At 39.2% G+C, this 19,605-nt stretch overlaps 1 protein-coding gene across 6 annotated transcripts in view; it reads left to right on the forward strand.

Annotated features, from left to right (window-relative positions):
- DIAPH2 (diaphanous related formin 2) overlaps positions 1–19,605 on the forward strand; it is a 968,119-nt gene that overhangs the window by 781,199 nt on the left and 167,315 nt on the right. For 5 of the 6 annotated variants that reach the window (XM_040266683.1, XM_040266685.1, XM_040266686.1 and 2 more), the window contains one exon: positions 16,590–18,465. In XM_040266683.1, coding sequence (XP_040122617.1) covers positions 16,590–16,771 — 182 coding nt within the window. In that variant the 3' untranslated portion in view covers positions 16,772–18,465. Of the gene's footprint in view, positions 1–16,589; positions 18,466–19,605 lie in introns of those variants that run through there. The other variant, XM_040266684.1, reaches the window with a different exon arrangement.

Genomic DNA, 19,605 nt, shown 5'->3' on the forward strand with positions numbered 1-19,605 from the left:
AGCTTAGCTGGTGTGATTGGAGGAGCCAAAGAAAAATCTGGAAATAATTACTGAGACCATTGGAGTGTGGATTGGAACAGATGAGCCTTGAATCTTAGAAAAGAGGATAATGTGATTAAAGTTATAGTGTAGTTGTAGGAGAGAATGGAAACAAAAATCAGCAAGTTGATTCATGTAGATTATCCAGGTTAAAGAATATGTGTTAGACTTGAGGAGGAGACTCTGTATTGCCAGTGACAGTGTGCTATGGGTTAGTCACTATTTGACTTTGGAGATGAATAAAAAAATACTAAAGATTGTTCAAAGGTTCTAAGCCTGGGGAATAATTAAAAGAGAGAGAGAGAGAAAATTGAGGTAAGTAGTCATTAGGGCTGTGATTAGATGGGGGAAATCTTTGGGTAATTCCATCCATCTGAAACACATGAAGTCTGAGATGATAGGAAATTTTATAAATAATATTGTTTGGGAGTCGCTGATGGTTTGTCCTTGAAATGGGAATGCAAGTAAATAGTGAGGTTGTAAGTTAAGTTGTCTCCATCACAGAAGAGAACTAGAAGCTTTGAAACTGAGATCACTTCCTGAAGTCCATGAAAGACAACAAACTATCCTGTGACAGTTCTGCTTTCTAAATAATTATTTTTCAGCAACTTGTTTCAGTCCCATCAGGAGACAGAAGTGAGATTGCTAGAAGTATAAAGCCATTCTAGTTGATTGAGAAAGAATCCAGCCATGGTCAGAGTCCTAGTGGCTCTCTTTTGGAGCAGAGTATTGAATTCCTCTTAAGGAATTATCCGGAGAAGGCGATGGCACCCCATTTCAGTACTCTTGCCTGGAGGATCCCATGGACGGAGGATTCTGGTGGGCTGCAGTCCATGGGGTCGCTAAGAGTCAGACACGACTGAGCGACTTCACTTCCACTTTTCACTTTCATGGTTGGAGAAGGAAATGGCAACCCACTCCAGTGTTCTTGCCTTGAGAATCCCAGGGATGGGGGAGCCTGGTGGGCTGCCGTCTATGGGGTTGCACAGGTCAGACACGACTGAAGCGACTTAAAAAAAAAACAAACAGGAATTATTAAGGGATTTAGATCAAGGCTTAAAGGTAAATCCTTCCCTTTCCCATTTTGAAACATCCATGTAAATTATGCTATTGAGTTATGATAATGCATATCAGAAGTACATACCTTTAGCTCCTTTTCTGAGGCAAGTGGTAATCAGCAGCTTCTTAATGCTGACCATGCTTTGTGTCATGCAATCATCTCCTACTTTCAAAATGGGCCAGAGATTGATTCTTGACCCAAGGATAGTTATCTGTAGCTTTGTCTATTTCATAAGAAATAGCTTGTCGTGAACACTCTTCCCCAAAGGCTGGTCTATCCTGGTTTAATCAGTTTGCTTCTTTTTCTTGGGGAGTTTGGACTCAAAGACCCAAAAATGGAGAAATAGTTTGAAAATGGTAGAAGAGGAAATAAAAACAAATACTAAGAGTAGGCTCACATGGTAGTTGAGAATGAACATCAAAATACTGAAGTAATGACATTAATGGATGACTAGGGCTATTGTTGTGGCTGGAGGATTACAGTCAAGGTTGTATCTTTTTTATTATTATTTAAACTTTTTATTTTATATTGGAGTATAGCCAGTTAACAATGTTGTGATAGCTTCACATGCACAGCAAAGCAAACCAGCCATACATATATACATGTATCCATGTATCTTTTCTTTAACTTATTGAAGTATAGTTACATGTATCCTATCTTTTTTTTTAACTTATTGAAGTATAGTTGACTTACAATGTTGAGTTAATTTCTGCTGTACAGAAAGTGAAAAGTGAAAGTCACTCAGTCGTGTCTGACTCTTTGTGACCCCATGGCTATACAGTCCATGGAATTCTCCAGGCCAGAATACTGGAGTGGGTAGCCTTTCCCTTCCCCAGGGGATCTTCCCAACCCAGGGATCAAACCCAGGTCTCCCGCATTGCAGACAGATTCTTTATCAGCTGAGCCACAAGGGAAGACCCTTGTGACAGCCAAGTGACTCATTATACGTGTGTGTATATATATACTCATATTTTTCCATTATAGGTCATCACAAGATATTGAATATATTTCCCTGTGCTATGCCATAGGATCTTGTTGTTTATCAATTATATATGTAATAGTTTGCATCTGCTAATCTCAAACTCCCAATCTATCCCTCCACCATTCCTCTCCCCCTTGGCAACTATAAGTCTGTTCTCTGTGTCTGTTTGTCTCTGTTTTGTGGTAGAGCTCATTCGTGTCATATTTTAGATGTCACATATAAGTGATATCATACAGTGTTTCTGTTTTTTTCTTTCTGACTTACTTCACTTTACTATGATATTTTCTAGGTCCATCCGTGTTGCTGCAAATGGCGTTGTTTTGTTTCTTTTATTGATGAGTAGTGTTCCATTGTTGACTGTATAGAGCTTCTCCATCTTTGGCTGCAAACAATATAATCAATCTGATTTCGGTGTTGACCATCTGGTGATGTCCATGTGTAGAGTCTTCTCTTGTGTTGTTGGAAGAGGGTGTTTGCTATGACCAGTGCATTTTCTTGGCAAAACTCTATTAGTCTTTGCCCTGCTTCATTCCGCTTTGCAAGGCCAAATTTGCCTGTTACTCCAGGTGTTTCTTGACTTCCTACTTTTGCATTCCAGTCCCCGATAATGAAAAGGACATCTTTTTTGGGTGTTAGTTCTAAAAGGTCTTGGAGGTCTTCATAAAACCGTTCAACTTCAGCTTCTTCAGCATTACTGGTTGGGGCGTAGACTTGGATTACTGTGATATTGAATGGTTTGCCTTGGAGACGAACAGAGATCATTCTGTCGTTTTTGAGAGTGCATCCAAGTACTGCATTTCCGACTCTTTTGTTGACCATGATGGCCACTCCATTTCTTCTGAGGGATTCCTGCCTGCAGTAGTAGATAAAATGGTCATCTGAGTTAAATTCACCCATTCCAGTCCACTTTAGTTCACTGATTCCTAGAATGTTGATGTTCACCCTTGCCATCTCTTGTTTGACCACCTCCAATTTGCCTTGATTCATGGGCCTGACATTCCAGGTTCCTATGCAATATTGCTCTTTACAGCATCAGATCTTGCTTCTATCACCAGTCACATCCACAGCTGGGTATTGTTTTTGCTTTGGCTCCATCCCTTCATTCTTTCTGGAGTTATTTCTCCACTGATCTCCAGTAGCATATTGGGCACCTAATGACCTGGGGAGTTCCTCTTTTGGTATCCTATCGTTTTGCCTTTTCATACTGTTCATGGGATTCTCAAGGCAAGACTACTGAAGTGGCTTGCCATTCCCTTCTCCAGTGGACCACGCTCTGTCAGACCCCTCCACCATGACCCGCCCATCTTGTGTTGCCCCATAGGCATGGCTTGGTTTCATTGAGTTAAACAAGGCTGTGGTCCTAGTGTGATTAGATTGAGTAGTTTTCTGTGAGTATGGTTTCAGTGTGTCTGCCCTCTGATGCCCTCTTGTAACACCTACCATCTTACTTGGGTTTCTCTTACCTTGGGCATGGGGTATCCCTTCACAGCTGCTCCAGCAAAGCACAGCTGCTGCCCCTTACCTTGGATGAGGGGTATCTCCTTACTACTGCTGTTCCTGACCTTCATTCAACGTGAGATGGCTCCTCTAGGCCCTCCTGTGCCTGCGCAGCCACTGCTCCTCAGGTTGCTCCTCCTGAGCTGTGGGCCCTGGCCTCGGGCGTGGGTGGCTCCTCAGGGTCACCGCCCCTGACCTCGGATGCAGGGTGTCTCCTCCCGGCCACCCCTGACCTCAGATGCGGGGTAGCTCCTCTCGGCCATTCCTGCGCCGTTGCAGCCTGGCACTCTAGGCCGCTGCCCCTAACCTCGGACCTGGGGTAGCTCCTCTCGGCCGTGCTTAGTGCACCGGCTCTCACAGCCGCCTGCGTCAATGCAGCCAAAGATGGAGAAGCTCTATACAGTCAACAAAAACAAGACCAGGAGCTGACTGTGGCTCAGATCATGAACTCCTTATTATCAAATTCAGACTTAAATTTAAGAAAGTAGGGAAAACCTCTAGACCATTCAGGTATGACCTAAATCAAATCCCTTATGATTATACAGTGGAAGTGAGAAATAGATTTCAGGGCCTAGATCTGATAGAGTGCCTGAATAACTATGGAATGAGGTTCATGACATTGTACAGGAGACAGAGATCAACCCTTCCCCATGGAAAAGAAATGCAAAAAAGCAAATGGCTGTCTGGGGAGGCCTTACAAATAGCTGTGAAAAGAAGAGAAGTGAAAAACAAAGGAGAAAAGGAAAGATATAAAGCATCTGAATGCAGAGTTCCAAAGAATAGCAAGGAGAGATAAGAAAGCATTCTTCAGCGATCAATGCAAAGAAATAGAGGAAAACAACAGAATGGGAAAGACTAGGGATCTCTTCAAGAAAATTAGAGATACCAAGGGAACATTTCATGCAAAGATGGGCTTGATAAAGGACAGAAATGTTACGGACCTAACAGAAGCAGAAGATATTAGGAAGAGGTGGCAAGAATACACGGAAGAACTGCACAAAAAAGATCTTCACGACCCAGATAATCATGATGATGTGATCACTAATCTAGAGCCAGACATCTTGGAAAGTGAAATCAAGTGGGCCTTAGAAAGCATCACTACGAACAAAGCTAGTGGAGGTGATGGCATTCCAGTTGAGCTGTTTCAAATCCTGAAAGATGATGCTGTGAAAGTTCTGTGCTCAGTATGCCAGCAAATTTGGAAAACTCAGCAGTGGCCACAGGACTGGAAAAGGTCAGTTTTCATTCCAATTCCAAAGAAAGGCAATCCCAAAGAATGCTCAAACTACCGCACAATTGCACTCATCTCACATGCTAGTATAGTAATGCTCAAAATTCTCCAAGCCAGGCTTAGCAATACGTGAACCGTGAACTCCCTGATGTTCAAGCTGGTTTTAGAAAAGGCAGAGGAACCAGAGATCAAATTGCCAACATCCGCTGGATCATGGAAAAAGCAAGAGAGGTCCAGAAAAACATCTATTTCTGCTTTATTGACTATGCCAAAGCCTTTGACTGTGTGGATCACAATAAACTGTGGAAAATTCTGAAGGAGATGGGAATACCAGACCACCTGACCTGCCTCTTGAGAAATCTATATGCAGGCCAGGAAGCAACAGTTAGAACTGGACATGGAACCACAGACTGGTTCCAAATAGGAAAAGGAGTATGTCAAGGCTGTATATTGTCACCCTGCTTATTTAACTTATATGCAGAGTACATCATGAGAAACGCTGGAGTGGAAGGAGCACAGCTGGAATCAAGATTGCGGGGAGAAATATCAATAACCTCAGATATGCAGATGACACCACTCTTATGGCAGAAAGTGAAGAGGAGCTAAAAAGCCTCTTGATGAAAGTGAAAGAAGAGAGCGAAAAAGTTGGCTTAAAGCTCAACATTCAGGAAACCAAGATCATGGCATCCGGTCCCATCACTTCATGGGAAATAGATGGGGAAACAGTGGAAACAGTGTCAGACTTTATGTTTTGGGGCTCCAGAATCACTGCAGATGGTGACTGCAGCCATGAAATTAAAAGACGCTTACTCCTTGGTAGGAAAGTTATGACCAACCTAGACAGCATATTCAAAAGCAGAGACATTACTTTGCCGACTAAGGTCCGTCTAGTCAAGGCTATGGTTTTTCCTGTGGTCATGTATGGATGTGAGACTTGGACTGTGAAGAAGGCTGAGTGCCGAAGAATTGATGCTTTTGAACTGTGGTGTTGGAGAAGACTCTTGAGAGTCCCTTGGACTGCAAGGAGATCCAACCAGTCCATTCTAAAGGAGATCAGCTCTGGGATTTCTTTGGAAGGAATGATGCTAAAGCTGAAGCTCCAGTACTTTGGCAACCTCATGCGACGAGTTGACTCATTGGAAAAGACTCTGATGCTGGGAGGGATTGGGGGCAGGAGGAGAAGGGGACGACCGAGGATGAGATGGCTGGATGGCATCACGGACTCGATGGACGTGAGTCTGAGTGAACTCCGGGAGATAGTGATGGACAGGGAGGCCTGGCGTGCTGCGATTCATGGGGTTGCAAAGAGTCGGACACGACTGAGCGACTGAACTGAACTGAACTGAACTGAGTGTCCCATTGTATACATGTACCACATCTTCTTTATCCATTCATGTGTTGATGAGCATTTACACTGTTTCCATGTCTTGGGTGTTGTGAACAGTGCTTCTGTGAATGTCGGGGTGCATGTGTCTTTTTGAATTATGAGTTTCTCCGGATATATGACCAGAATTGGCTCTGCTGGATTTTGTGGTACTTTTACTTCTTTGGGAACCTCACCTGACTATGTAGCTGCTGAAGCCTGTTTCCTATTCCTAGTACTTCTGCCTACATGCTTACACTAAATTCCTACCTTTGTCTCTTGTAACCTGTCTAACACATTCATCAAGAGAGTTATAACAGGGACTTCCCTGGTGGTCCAGTGGTTAAAACTTTGCCTTGCAATGAAGAGAGTGTGGGTTCAATCCCTTGTCTGGGGGCTAAGATCCCACATGCTTCATGGCCAGGAAAACAAAAACATAAAACAGTAAAAATATTTTAACAAATTCAATAAAGGCTTTACAATAATGGTTCACATAAAAAAAACAATTTTTTAAAGAGAATTATAACATTTCCTCTTTTCCTTTTTCATGTTGATGTATGGCAAAACCAATACAATATTGTAAAGTAATTAGCCTCCAATTAAAATAAATAAATTTATATTAAAAAATAATAATAAAATAAAATAATTTTAAAAAATAAAACCAAAAAAAAGCTTGGAAAGCAGGTGTTTTGTTGTCTTTGGGAAAAAACAAACAAACAAAAAAAACAACTCTCTTCTCTTTCAAGGTCTCTTAAATGTAAATCCACATAGAAGTGTATGTATAATTGTTGCTTCATGAATGATTCTGTGTCATTCTTGACTTTGTACTTCTAAGTAGAGACATCTCAGTTTCAAATAGGCAGACATTGACTTCTGGTATTCTTTCCCATCTTCCACCCATAAATGAGCCCTATTTCACTGACACGGAGGTTGCCAAGCTCCTTCAGCAACTTAGAGATTGTGAGTTCCACAGGTGTCTGGGTGTATCATGACGCTGATGTTGGCAGTGTGTGCTCTAGAGCAGTGCTCAGCAAACTTATTGTGTAAAGGGCCTGATAATAAATATTTTAGACCTCAAAGACCAAACAAATCTCCATCACAGCTACTCATGTCTGCTGTTACAGCTTGAAAGCAGCCATGGGCCAATACATCATGAAATGGCATGGCTATGTTCCAATAAGTTATAGGCTGAAATTGTAATTGGGAATTTTCATGTAGTATGAAAGATTATTCTTTTTCAATTAAAAAAAACGTTTAATGTGTGAGAACCATTCTTATGATGTGGACTGTACAAACACAAGTGGTAGGCTGGTTTGACCACTGAGGCTGTAATTTGCCAACTCCTGCTCAAGAGACATGCTTCCAAGGGTCTGAAGCTGGTTCTGTCACCTCCCAACTTTGCCACCTTGAGCGACTTACTTACCTAAATGTGCCTCAGTTTTATTACCTGAAGAATAGGTTGGTACATCCCTTAGAACAGGGCTTGACATATTATAAACTCTCAATAAATGGCAGATATTATTACTATGCCTATATCCAAAAACATCTTTGTTATTATCTTTTTAGAAAGTCACTGATATTTACTTTGCTGGATAGTTTTGAATGGAGTTAAATTTATTCTTTTTCCAAGTTTGTTTTTGCTTAGTTCTCCTTTCACAAATGTTCCGTACCCTTAGTAAATGATTGATTCTGATAAGACACACAGAGCATTTCAAAGGTCTCTTTGAAATATTAATTATTTAAAATATCAAATGTGAGATATTTTACCAGAGGCATCAGCAGTGGTTTTCTGGTAAGCATCAACATTAAGGTTTATTGGGTATTTGCTTATTTATAGAATGTGTAATTTTTTTCTCCCAATCTTCTAGCATGTAGGTAACTGGGAAAAAAATGAAGACTCATAAACATTACTTTTTAACTAATACTTACTATCAAGCTGTCTTACCTCAGGCAGACTGCCCAAAAGGTGCCTCTGGCCATAAAAGATCCTTCACTGAAACTACCAGTAGAAATCCATTCAAATGTGTTAACTGGCAACTTTTTAAATTGCAAATATATTAGGAAAATTGAACTCACCAATTTAGTTAGTGCGACAAACTTTAAGGTAGCACCTACTACGTAAATATTTGGGGAGAAATCCCTTTATTCTTTACTGCTCATCACTTTGGAATGGAATATCCATTTAGCTTGTGACCCTCTAAAATAATATTTATTCCATGACACAGTGTGCCTACAACCTTCAATTAAAATTGGTAAGGAAGAGCAGTATTCACTATGAAATTTATCTGAATCTGATGATCTCCTTCACTATAAGAAACTATTCATTACGTTTGGGGGCAAAGAGATGAAATAAGAGAATGAATGAACTCTCTAACCAACATTTTCCCCTATAGTTTTAACTTTAATTGCTCTGAGATTAATTTTGCTTTTTGGTACATACCACTGTGCAAAGCCTCAACCTGGGAGGATGTTTTTCTGTTTTGTTTTTACAAATCTTCAACTGCTGCATAATGTAATTACTACTCTGCCCCTAGCTCATCCTGTGGTTTCTAGTAATTTCTTCTAAGCTCCTGTGTCCTCTTTTCCCTCTTGAAAGTTTTCTTCTTTTGTACAGAACATCTGCTATCATTATTTCCCTCAGAACTTTATACATTCTATTTATGCCCTCCTTTAATCTCTATGGAATAATATCTTGATTTTCTTAAACAGTTTTCATGGCCCTAAATAACTTCAGAGACTATTATCTTAGTTACCATCTGTTAGTTTTCCAAGTCAACATCATCTCCATTCTTCACTCACTTCCAATTAAACTGCAAACTAACAAAAACCTCCCATCAGACAGAGGCTTTCTAGATGCTATGGACCGCCATACAAGTTGTTCAGGTTTTTGTCATGTCTTATTTCTTATTTTGTTGGATTATAAGAGCTATTTGTCAGCCCCAGGCCTTCATTTTTTTCAGATCCCAGAGGAGGAATTTTGTTTCCCTCTTTTTTGATACGTGAGCAATCTTCTAATTTTGTGTCATCTACAAATCCATACATCTTACAGCAGGGTCTTAATCTGGCCTGTAATAGATGGTGTGAAAAAGATTGAATCGAACACTGATTTTTCTTGCTCTCCACTTATCACTGCCTTCTTATGCTGTCAGCCTCCATTTGCCACTGCTTATGACCTTGCTCACAAAACCAGTTTTACTGTTCTCTTCAGTCTTTTACCAATAATACCAAAATTGAGCATCTTGCTTTGCTCAGGGTTATATGCAGAATAATACTTGTCACTGCAAATTCAATTGTATTCTTTGTAGAATTTCTCGCCCACTCTGGCCTATTTTGCATAATACTGTGAGGCCGATCTTAAATGTCACCTTTATCATGTCATCACCTTCCTGAAGATCTACCAGTTGCTCTTTAGAAGTCCTCTCATCACATTCAGACTTCTTACTTTGATACCCGAGGCCCTTTAGAACATTGCTCTGATGTTGCTCTCCTCATGGTTTATTATGTACTCTGTGTATTTTTGCTTTCAGGTACCTACTTTGATTCAAAAGCACCTCAACACATTTTATCCTTTTAACATTATATGATATGAACAGGCAAAACTAATAAAGGTTGCCTCTGAATGGTGGAGGCAAGAGGGAACTTTCTGGGGGTGATGGAAACATTCAGTTTCTTAACTCTGGTGGTTACAATGGGTATAAACACTTGTCAAAATTCATCAAACTGTATGCAAAATCTACGCATTACAACATATGCAAGTTTATATACAGACACACATATATTCAGAGAGAGGAAGCAAGTAACCATGTATGTGTACATGAGGAGTTAATATATCTAGATTTTACAAAACTGCAATGAGGTACCATTTCACACTGGTCAGAATGGCCATCATTAAAGTGCCTCCAAATAATAAATGCTGGAGAGGGAATGGAGAAAAGGGAACCCTCTTACACTGTTGGTGAGAATGTAGATGGAGAACCATATGGAGGTTTCTTGAAAAAAAAGACAAACATAGAACTACCATATAACCAAGCAATCCCACTACTGGGCATATACCCTGAGAAAAGTATAACACGAAAAGACACATGCACCCCAGTGTTCATAGCAGCAGTGTTTACATTAGCCAAGACATGGAAGCAATCTAAATGTCCACTGATGGATGAATGGGTAAAGATGTGAGGGTGTGAGGGTGTGTGTGTGTGTGTGTGTGTGTGCATGATGAAATATTAGTCATAAAAAAGAATGAAATAATGCCCCTTGCAGCAACATGGATAGACCTAGGGATTATCATACTAAGTGATGTAAGCCAGACAGAGAAAGATAAATGATATCACTTATATGTGGATTCTATAAAAAATGATACAAATGAACTTATCTACAAAACAGAAATAGACACACAGACATAGAAAGCAAACTTATGGTTAAATAAATTTAAAATTTTTTAAAGATCTGGATTTTAGTCTCTTTAAACTGATCATTTTAGGCCTTTCAAGTATAATTTTTTCAAAGGCTTAACCTAAGCCCTTATTCATCCATCACTCTTCCCCAATTCTTTGAGCCCACAGATAATATAGTTTTAATTTTTTTAATTATTTAATCTACCTAAGTATTATTTCACAGTAGGGTCCTACCCTCATTAATAAGCCTTTTGCTTCTTTTGGGTCACCTTACTGACTTTTGGTTCATTTTTCTTGGTTAATGGAAACTTCTTCCACTTCAATCTGCTCAGCTTTTCCAGAAAGCCTTAATTATATAATTGAGAAAATTCAAGGAGGCAATAGTGGCAAATATAGAAGCCATTTTATTTGCAGACTGTTAGGATCTTAGAAAGTGATTTTTATAGCAGTGACTTCACTTTAGTCATTTTTGAGGAATAATGAACTAGACTTGAGTCTTAGTTAATAGAAAAGTCCAAGGCACTAGGTATTTTGGTTCCCCGAGAAATAAGGAATAGGTAGTCTAATTAATAATGTTTGATAAAAAGAAAGAAAGCACAAAAGTATTTTCAAAACTTGTAAAGGGTCAGAGATTTGCATGCTAACAAGTCAGCTGCCAAAGTTTCAGGGGAGCTGGCAGAAGACACAAGATTCCCGGGTCGAAGACAAAGAAGTCTGTTGTTCATAGCTTTCCCTTGCCCTCCAGCTCCCACAGGGTGATGCCAAGGTGGGCCCAGGTGGGTGCTAGGCACATAGTGGGTTTGTGTCACATCTGAGGAACCCACACTCAAGAGAACCCAAATCTTGTATAGTGGGTTGAAAGCAAACTTGTCTGACATCTACCCTAGAGGGAGATACAATCTGTTTTCAAAGTAAGCCTACCCTCTGCTCTGGAGGAAGACATTGTATCTTCAAGGCTGTTGACTGTAAAAACATCTTGAAACAGTAGTCCAGAATAATAGTCATCAATGCCTGTGCCCACAGAATGTCCACGAATGTGAGAAATTCATAGGGCATTTCCTCTGAATAAGTTTGTGCTAGCCATTGGCAGACAGTCTTACATAAAGGTATAGTAGAGTTCATTACTTGACCTAGTGCTGATTTTAATCTGTGGTATCTTCAGACTCTTCTGGGGAGATTGAGTCAACACACACAAGTAAGTAGTGATGCTGAAAATTGAAATCACAGGGCATCAGCATCTACAGAATGGCCAACATTGTTAGAAACATGATACAGAAGATACAACCCATGCCTTTTATTTTACCCAAAGATAAGTGGCTCACACAGAGCCCACTGTATTACATGCAGCTCTCCTGGCTCCTTAACACTGCCTGTGATCTAATTTCAGGATGAAAGATTAGAAAGTCACCTCTGAATTGTTATTTCTCAGACATGCCCGTATATTACCATTTTAGTGGCTAAAAGGCATTACCAAATTTTTCCTTGATATTCTTTCACTCAGTAAAATAGGTATTGTAATTTGTAAGAAAACACATTTTTCTATGTAATTCAATAAGGCTATTTTTCTTTTCAATGATAAATAAAACACTTAAAAGATTTTTCCCCTGAGTTTGATCTCATAAACCAAAAACTTAAAAAGTCAAACAGCTACTCACTGCTAATCACATCTAAGTAAGAATATAGTTCTGTGAACTTGGAAAATCTAAGTGAACTGTTAACCTCACACAATTTGATCATGGACCAAATTTTGCTGAAATTTATTTAAAATGAAGGGTAACTTTCAAATGATCATGTTGACTTTCATTTTGTTTGAGGAAGACAAGTCTATAATATATTTATAAAACCTTTACTCCTTAGACTTGAACGTTTCATGAAAATCTCTTAGTTCCTTTGAAAGTTATCATGAAGCAAACAAAAAAGTAATGGTGGACTAGTGGTTTGAAACATATTTCTTTCCTTAAAGGCATTACTGAGGTTTACCAAGACCTGGTTTCTTTTTCTTCTTTTTTTCCCCTAACAGAATTATCTAGCATATGCCTTGTCAGCAGGAGCTATATCACCCTCAAGGGAATCAATATTGGTTATTGGAGAGGTGGGAGGAGAAAAGTCTTAGATATTGCAATGGTCTGTGACTTTCCAAAGGGCCACAGTATATAAACAGATATATAGTTATATCTGTGATATTAAATTTTAATATGGGGGAATTAGGAAAAGATATCTAACAAGGCGCCTTTAGAGGAAGAGGGAACAAAAATGGGGAAAAAAAGTTGAGAAATGGTGATCTTACATAACAATTCTGTTAAATGTTGTCAGGTGGCAACCACTAAATTAAGCACAGGGATTTATTTGTAATTCTTCTATACTTTATGTCATATCTGTCCTTTCCATCTTTTTAGTCCATAAACAATATAATAGCATTAAAGAATTTTAATGACATGCTATCCATAATATCATTATGTTATAGACTTTTTTCATGTTTGCCCACCATTTATGTTAAATGATAAATACGTACTGTTTGATATTCTGTTCTCTTTACTCATATACATGTATTCATCTTTTTACATAGCCTTCATCATGACTGTTTTTATAAAGTGAAAGTGAAAGTGAAGTCGCTCAGTCGTGTCCGACTCTTTGCAACCCCATGGACTATAGCCTACCAGGCTCCTCTCTCCATGGGATACTCCAGGCAAGAGTACTGGAGTGGGTTGCCATTTAAGGATACATGAAATTTAGTTGTACTTTGGTTCTCTTCTGGTTGTACTTCTGTATCTAAAAACTCCTCTGTGTCTTCTTTTCCCCTGACTGCCTTTTAAAATTTGAGATCCTCAGAAAATATATTCTATTCCCCTTCTTCTCATAAATTATCTCAGGGTCCTCTCACCCATCTTCCAATGACACTCTCATTTTTAGCTCCAGATTCATATTTCCAACTTTTTACTGGATTTCTCTACTTAGATATTCCTCAGAAAGCAATTTTTTTTCAAACCTGTTTATCCTTTGTCTTCTAGACTCTTTTTCTCCCACTTGATATCACCCTTCCAGCCAGATCCTATTGACTGTATTAATGCCTTTAAAATATCCCTCCTGTTAACCCTTGAATTCTCTTTATCTCTTCCTGAGAGAATTACCATTACACTCGTAAACATCTCCCTACCTTCTATCATGCTGTCTCCAGAGTTATCCACAGTGCTATCTGACAAGTCTTCCTCAAGTATAAATCATATCAAGTCACTTCCTATATTGCTTATGGCTGCACTGCCCAATTCAGTAACCATGAGCCACATATAGCTATTGAGCACTTGAAATGTAACTAATCTGAAATGACAGATGCTGAAATTAAATTGCATTAGATTTTTGAGACTTGGTCTGATAAAAAGAATGTAAAATATATATAATCTTTGTATATATTTAGATAATACTAATATATTAAGATTCATTTCATCGGTATATCTTTTAAAATATGGCTACCAGAAAACTTAAAATTATTTATGTGGCTCACATCTGTGGTTTGTATTATATATCTGTTAGTGCTGGCTTATAGGATAATGCTCAAACCCATATCATAGCATTAAAAAACAAAACTCAACTGAATAAATTTTAAAGTCCTAATTGGTTTTATGAAATGAATCATACATTGGGTGACATCTCATCTGGTAAATGGAAGAGCACTCTAAAGAGCTGTACAAAAGGGAAGACTTTTATAGGCAGAAGGAAGCAAGACAAGGAAGTTATTCTAGCAAAGAGTAGATTGTTCAGACAAGGTCACCTTCCTTTGTTGCACAGTGTGAGGTCTATCAGGTAGATTTCCTTTCTAGTGTTGACCAGGAAATTTCAGACTGAGTGATTAAGATTATATTCCTAGGAGAGGCTGAAACTGCAATTAGATTAAGTCTCCATTTGGTGATGTGAGCCTTTTTACAGGTGACTCCATTTGGGGCCTGTTGGCTCTTTTTTAACAACAGCATTATGATGTTTCATCACGTGGCCATCACATGCCTAGTCCATTTCATCTTCTTCTAGCTATCATGCAACAATTGATCTGGGTTCATCAGGGCCCCTCCACATGCCAGCTGTGTGATCTGGAGCAAGATGCTTAAACTCGCTAAGTTTTAGTATACCTAGCTAAAAAATAAAGATATTATTTGCTTCAATATTTTGTTGGGAGGATCATATCACCAAAGTGGGAGTTCCCTGGCTCTCCAGTGGTTAAGCGCTGTCACTGCTGTAGGAACAGGTTCGATCCCTGGTCAAGGAACTAAGATCCCACAAGCTGCGTAGTGCAGCCAAAAAAAGATATAATCAATGTCAAGTGTCTACCACATAAAATTTACTTCTCCTCGATACATTCCAGTCATGCCAGACTGCATTTCCTCTTTTCTTTCTATTGTAAAGAGCAGGTAATGGTTCAGATGTGTATGCAGCCTTAATATTCCTAAAAGTGAACATCCTCTTTCCCTGTTTAGTTGCTGGAGTTCTACTTTCCCTTTATTTTTCCTGTTTTAATCAAATATTATACCTGAAAACCTTTGTGTTTCCTTCTATTTTTTCACTCAATGCCCTGTCCTAGAGATTGATTTTAAAAATAAAACAATGATTGTAACACTGAGGAAATCTCAAGTCAAATGAAGAACATAATAAAAAAAAGATTGTAGCTTATTCTTGCCCCATAAAAGAATATTTTTTTCCTATAATCTGACACCCCACAGTCAATCCTTTGAGCAAAGTAGGATTTACATTTAGTTTAAGAATAACATCAGAAACAATTTCTTCTGCCTCACTTCCACACTTTTCTTCTCTTAACCCTCCTGCTTGCAAATGTCTTCTACCCTGCTGCTGCTAAGTCGCTTCAGTCGTGTCCAACTCTGTGTGACCCCATAGACGGCAGCCCACCAGGCTCCCCCGGCCCTGGGATTCTCCAGGCAAGAACACTGGAGTGGGTTGCCATTTCCTTCTCCAATGCATGAAAGTGAGAAGTGAAAGTGAAGTCGCTCAATCATATCTGACTCTTAGCGACCCCATGGACTGCAGCCTACCAGGCTCCTCTGTCCATGGGATTTTCCAGGCAAGAGTACTGGAGTGGGGTGCCATTGCCTTCTCCAGTCTTCTACCCTAGACCCACACATTAGCTACCACTTAAATTAACTACCTGATGAGGGTCCTTTTCATCAGTGAGGTCTGTTGAGAAAAGGCTCCTCAGCTCACTGTGGATTATCCACAGTGTCTTAGAGAGTTTCTGGCAATGGACACTTGCTCTAACAAATCTTAAAAGGGTTTTTGATGGCCAGAATTGTCAAAGATAAGAGTAGGGTGAAATGTTTTATATACGTTTCCGTTGGGAACTTCCATGAACATCTTTTGAGTATTCCACTCATAGGAAAAGCTTAGAAGCACAACAGCATTCTAAAAGGGGTGATGAGACTCTGGCTAATGTCTCTCAAGTGTAAAATGTGGCCTTTCAGATGATGTAGTCACCTTTGCCTTCTACAATGTCAGCATTTCAAAATGGGTAAAGGATATGGATTAGATAGGAGCTGAATGCAAATGTGTTTTGCAAATAGTGTCTTTTAAGATAATTGCAGATGACGGTTGAATGCTGAAGGTATTAATACAATCAGTATCTAACCTTGTGTAACTCTGCTTCATCAAATCACACCCTGCACATTGATTACATTAAGCCAGGCCAGTGGTTTCTTACTTAGGTATATCTTATAAGAATCCTAACATGAAGGCAACAGTAGTTGATCAGCTGCTGTTTATTTACATACTGAACATGTCATCAATAATACAAAAGCTAAGGTCTTTAAGTTGAAAGAACAGTGGGATTGGCATGAATTTTGCTTAATGGTGCGTAATAAGCAAAGTAGTCTGTGGTGCCAGAAACTGACAGGATGCATTATGTTGAAACAGATATATGTCTTTAATTTAGGGGTATTATGTAAATCTGACAGGAGTTTTTCCCTTTATTTTCCTGTAGTTTAACTTTAATTGATCCAAGATTAATTCTGATTTTTCCCTTCCTCCAGAGGGTGATGAGACGGGCGTGATGGATAATCTTCTGGAAGCCCTGCAATCGGGAGCGGCATTCCGAGACCGCAGAAAGCGGATTCCAAGGAATCCAGGTAAGAGCCATTCTAGCTCTCATGGTATTATAGAATGTAAATGCTCAGAACCAAATACAAAAAAAAAAAAAAAACCTTTCTCATGAAAAAAAAAAATTATTTGAAACAGTTGATCTCAGTTCATGAGTGAAGTCTCAGCAGGCTTCTATATCTACCTGATCACAAGTTTTAACTTTGTAAAAGTGTCTTCAAATAACAGTAGGCTTTGCAAAAAAAAGTTTAGAAACAAGGATTCCAACTATGTGTTATACTAAATTTTTTTAAATTATTTATTTATTTATTTATTTTTATTTTACTTTACATTTTATGAGCATGTGATTTGTCTAGAAGATGGTTTAAAATCATAACTGTAATTAAAGTCATTCCAAATAATTGGCTTCAAGGATGTCACAGGTAAGGAAACTGAGATAATGCTTCGTTTTGTCATTTTGGCTTCATGATCCATTCTCCATGTTACTAAAGAGAGGAGAGGCACTGATGATCCAAGATCCCCTGAAGTCTCAAAGTGTTGGAACCCCTTGTTTGTGTGTGTTAGATTAGTAACAAAGCCACACTATGAAACTGATCTTGGTGGAAGAAAAAACATAAAAGAAACAAAACAGCCTCCCTCCCTCAAGTGGAACCAGAAAGTTGTCCATCTTTCCACTTCATACCCTATGTCTGAAATAAATAAGAACTTCTTGCAGAATAATCCAAGTAGGCTGAGCTATCTACTTCTTTTAAGAAAATTTTTATATTTTTAATTCCTATCTTTCTTGAAGTAGAGGAAGAAATTATATGTGTTGTTTGTAAAAGTTCTCTTCATGAGCTGTAGAGTGATATGGAGATGTCAATGTAAAAAAGAAAATTAATAGTAAACATGGAAACTCTACTTAATTTAGATTAGTAAGATTTGCCTTGTATAGCCTACAATTCAAAAATGTTCTATGTTTGGAATAGAAACGATCATATTTCATTAAAATGGAAATTCACTTCAATTCAGTCACTCAATCGTGTCCGACTCCCTGTGACCCCATGGACTGTAGCATGCCAGGCTTCCCTGTCCATCACCAACTCCCAGAGCTTGCTCAGACTCATGTCCATTGAGAAGGCAATGGCAGACCACTTCAGTATTCTTGCCTTGAGGACCCCATGAACAGTATGAAAAGGCAAAATGGAAATTGGTACCTCTCAAAACTATTGTACTCCCAACAAAATAATGAAAGAAATGAAGCCCAGTGAAGAATGAATGACCAAGCTTTGTCCCCTTAGTCCCTGGCACAGGAATATGAGTGCAAAAGGCTGACAAGTAACAGAAAGTATAGCTGATCTCTCCACCACCCCCCATCTCCCTGACAATGAGAGGATGCCTGGATGACAAATACATATCTTACATGCTCCAAGAGCTACCCGCAGAGAGTCCCCTCTGAGATGATAACCATTTCCTAGCAGGAACCACCACTGGGCTGCAGAGACCATTAACCACGTGGACCATCCTCTAATATGCTGTGGGATGCAGAAATACGAAAGCACCCATCAGCAAGCACCAAAAGAGACCCTAAAGGTCAAAACTATTCATCAATAAGCACCAAAGAAACAGTCTTAGAAAGCAGGGTAAGGGCTCTATGACCACCTTTCAAATACATACAAGCAAATCCATTATCCTACGGAACTGCGCTGCTCTTTGGTTCATGACACCTGAGTTAGGAAACATCGATGCTTCGCGGCCCCTGCCATCATTCTCCCTCCACTTAAAAAAAAAAAAAAAAAACTGCTGTGCCTGGCCTTAGGGGCAGCATGCCAAAAAAAAAAAAAGAATGATCCAGAAAAGCTTTTGGCAATGGTGAAATTCACGGCAGAAGACAATATAAGTTGCCTTTCATCTTTTTCACATTTGAGTGAACCCTGATGGGTAGATTAGCCTGGAAGTTAGATTTTGTTGAGAGAAGAAGAATGTTTTGATTGGAGTGTAAGACTACTTTATGTAGATGAAGACATTGCAGATGGCCTACAGAAAGAGTAGAAGACTGAAGGAAAGAAAGCTAACATCTCTATTTATATATGTCCATATTTTTTAAGGTAATACTGCATGTCAGGAGCACTACTAATCTGTCCTCAATCTTGACCTGTAAAATGCAAATATTCTCCCATGCTACCAGAGGCCCCTTCCACCTTTTAAGGAAAATAAAAACCAGTCCTGCTCTTTCTCGAACACTCAGAGCATTTATAGTCAGTGGAAAGCAAACTGAAATGATTTTTCTATCAATGCAGTTTTCTGTTAAGCAGCTTATAAGTAAAAGCACCTTATTCTGTGCCGTAAAAGAACTGCCGTCATCTTTCTAGGCTGTTTATTTTTAAAATACATTTGCTAAGGCCCCTGTCTGATTAGTCTCACACCTCATGCTGACTGTACAAAGATGGTACCAAGAGAGTGATCATTCCATGGGGTTTCTGTGAGTTTAGTACTAAGGGAATGTAGTGTTGTCAACTGCAAAACACTAAGAATATATTCACAAACTGTATAATTTTTTAGTACTGATTCCAAGTAATCTAAATTAAGTCCTCTCTTATTTTGTAGTTGGAGGGCCTCCACAAGCACATAGGTTCAAAAATATCAACCCCGTTAGATCTGGCAGCCATTCCACGAAGCAGCAACCAAAGCACATGTCCAATGGTGAGAAGAAACCAGAAGGCAGACAGTGGCAGTGATTGGTAAAGCGTCTTAGATATCAGTAGAAGTGCTTGAAGGGAGAGGGAGGGGAAGGCAGACACAGAGTTTGCAAGTCTGCCAAAGACTCTCTTGTCTGCTTCCCTCTTTCTTAAAGCAATAGAACTGGGGGGCTTTTCCACATTCCCTCCCTGTTTCTGCCTCTCTTAGCTAAGATCCTCTTTCCTGCTGGCCTCCTTTTGTTTTCAAAAGGCACCTTATTTTGTTCCTTCC

Source organism: Oryx dammah, unplaced genomic scaffold (genome assembly GCF_014754425.2).
Source record: "Oryx dammah isolate SB20612 unplaced genomic scaffold, SCBI_Odam_1.1 HiC_scaffold_23, whole genome shotgun sequence".
NCBI lineage: Eukaryota > Metazoa > Chordata > Mammalia > Artiodactyla > Bovidae > Oryx > Oryx dammah.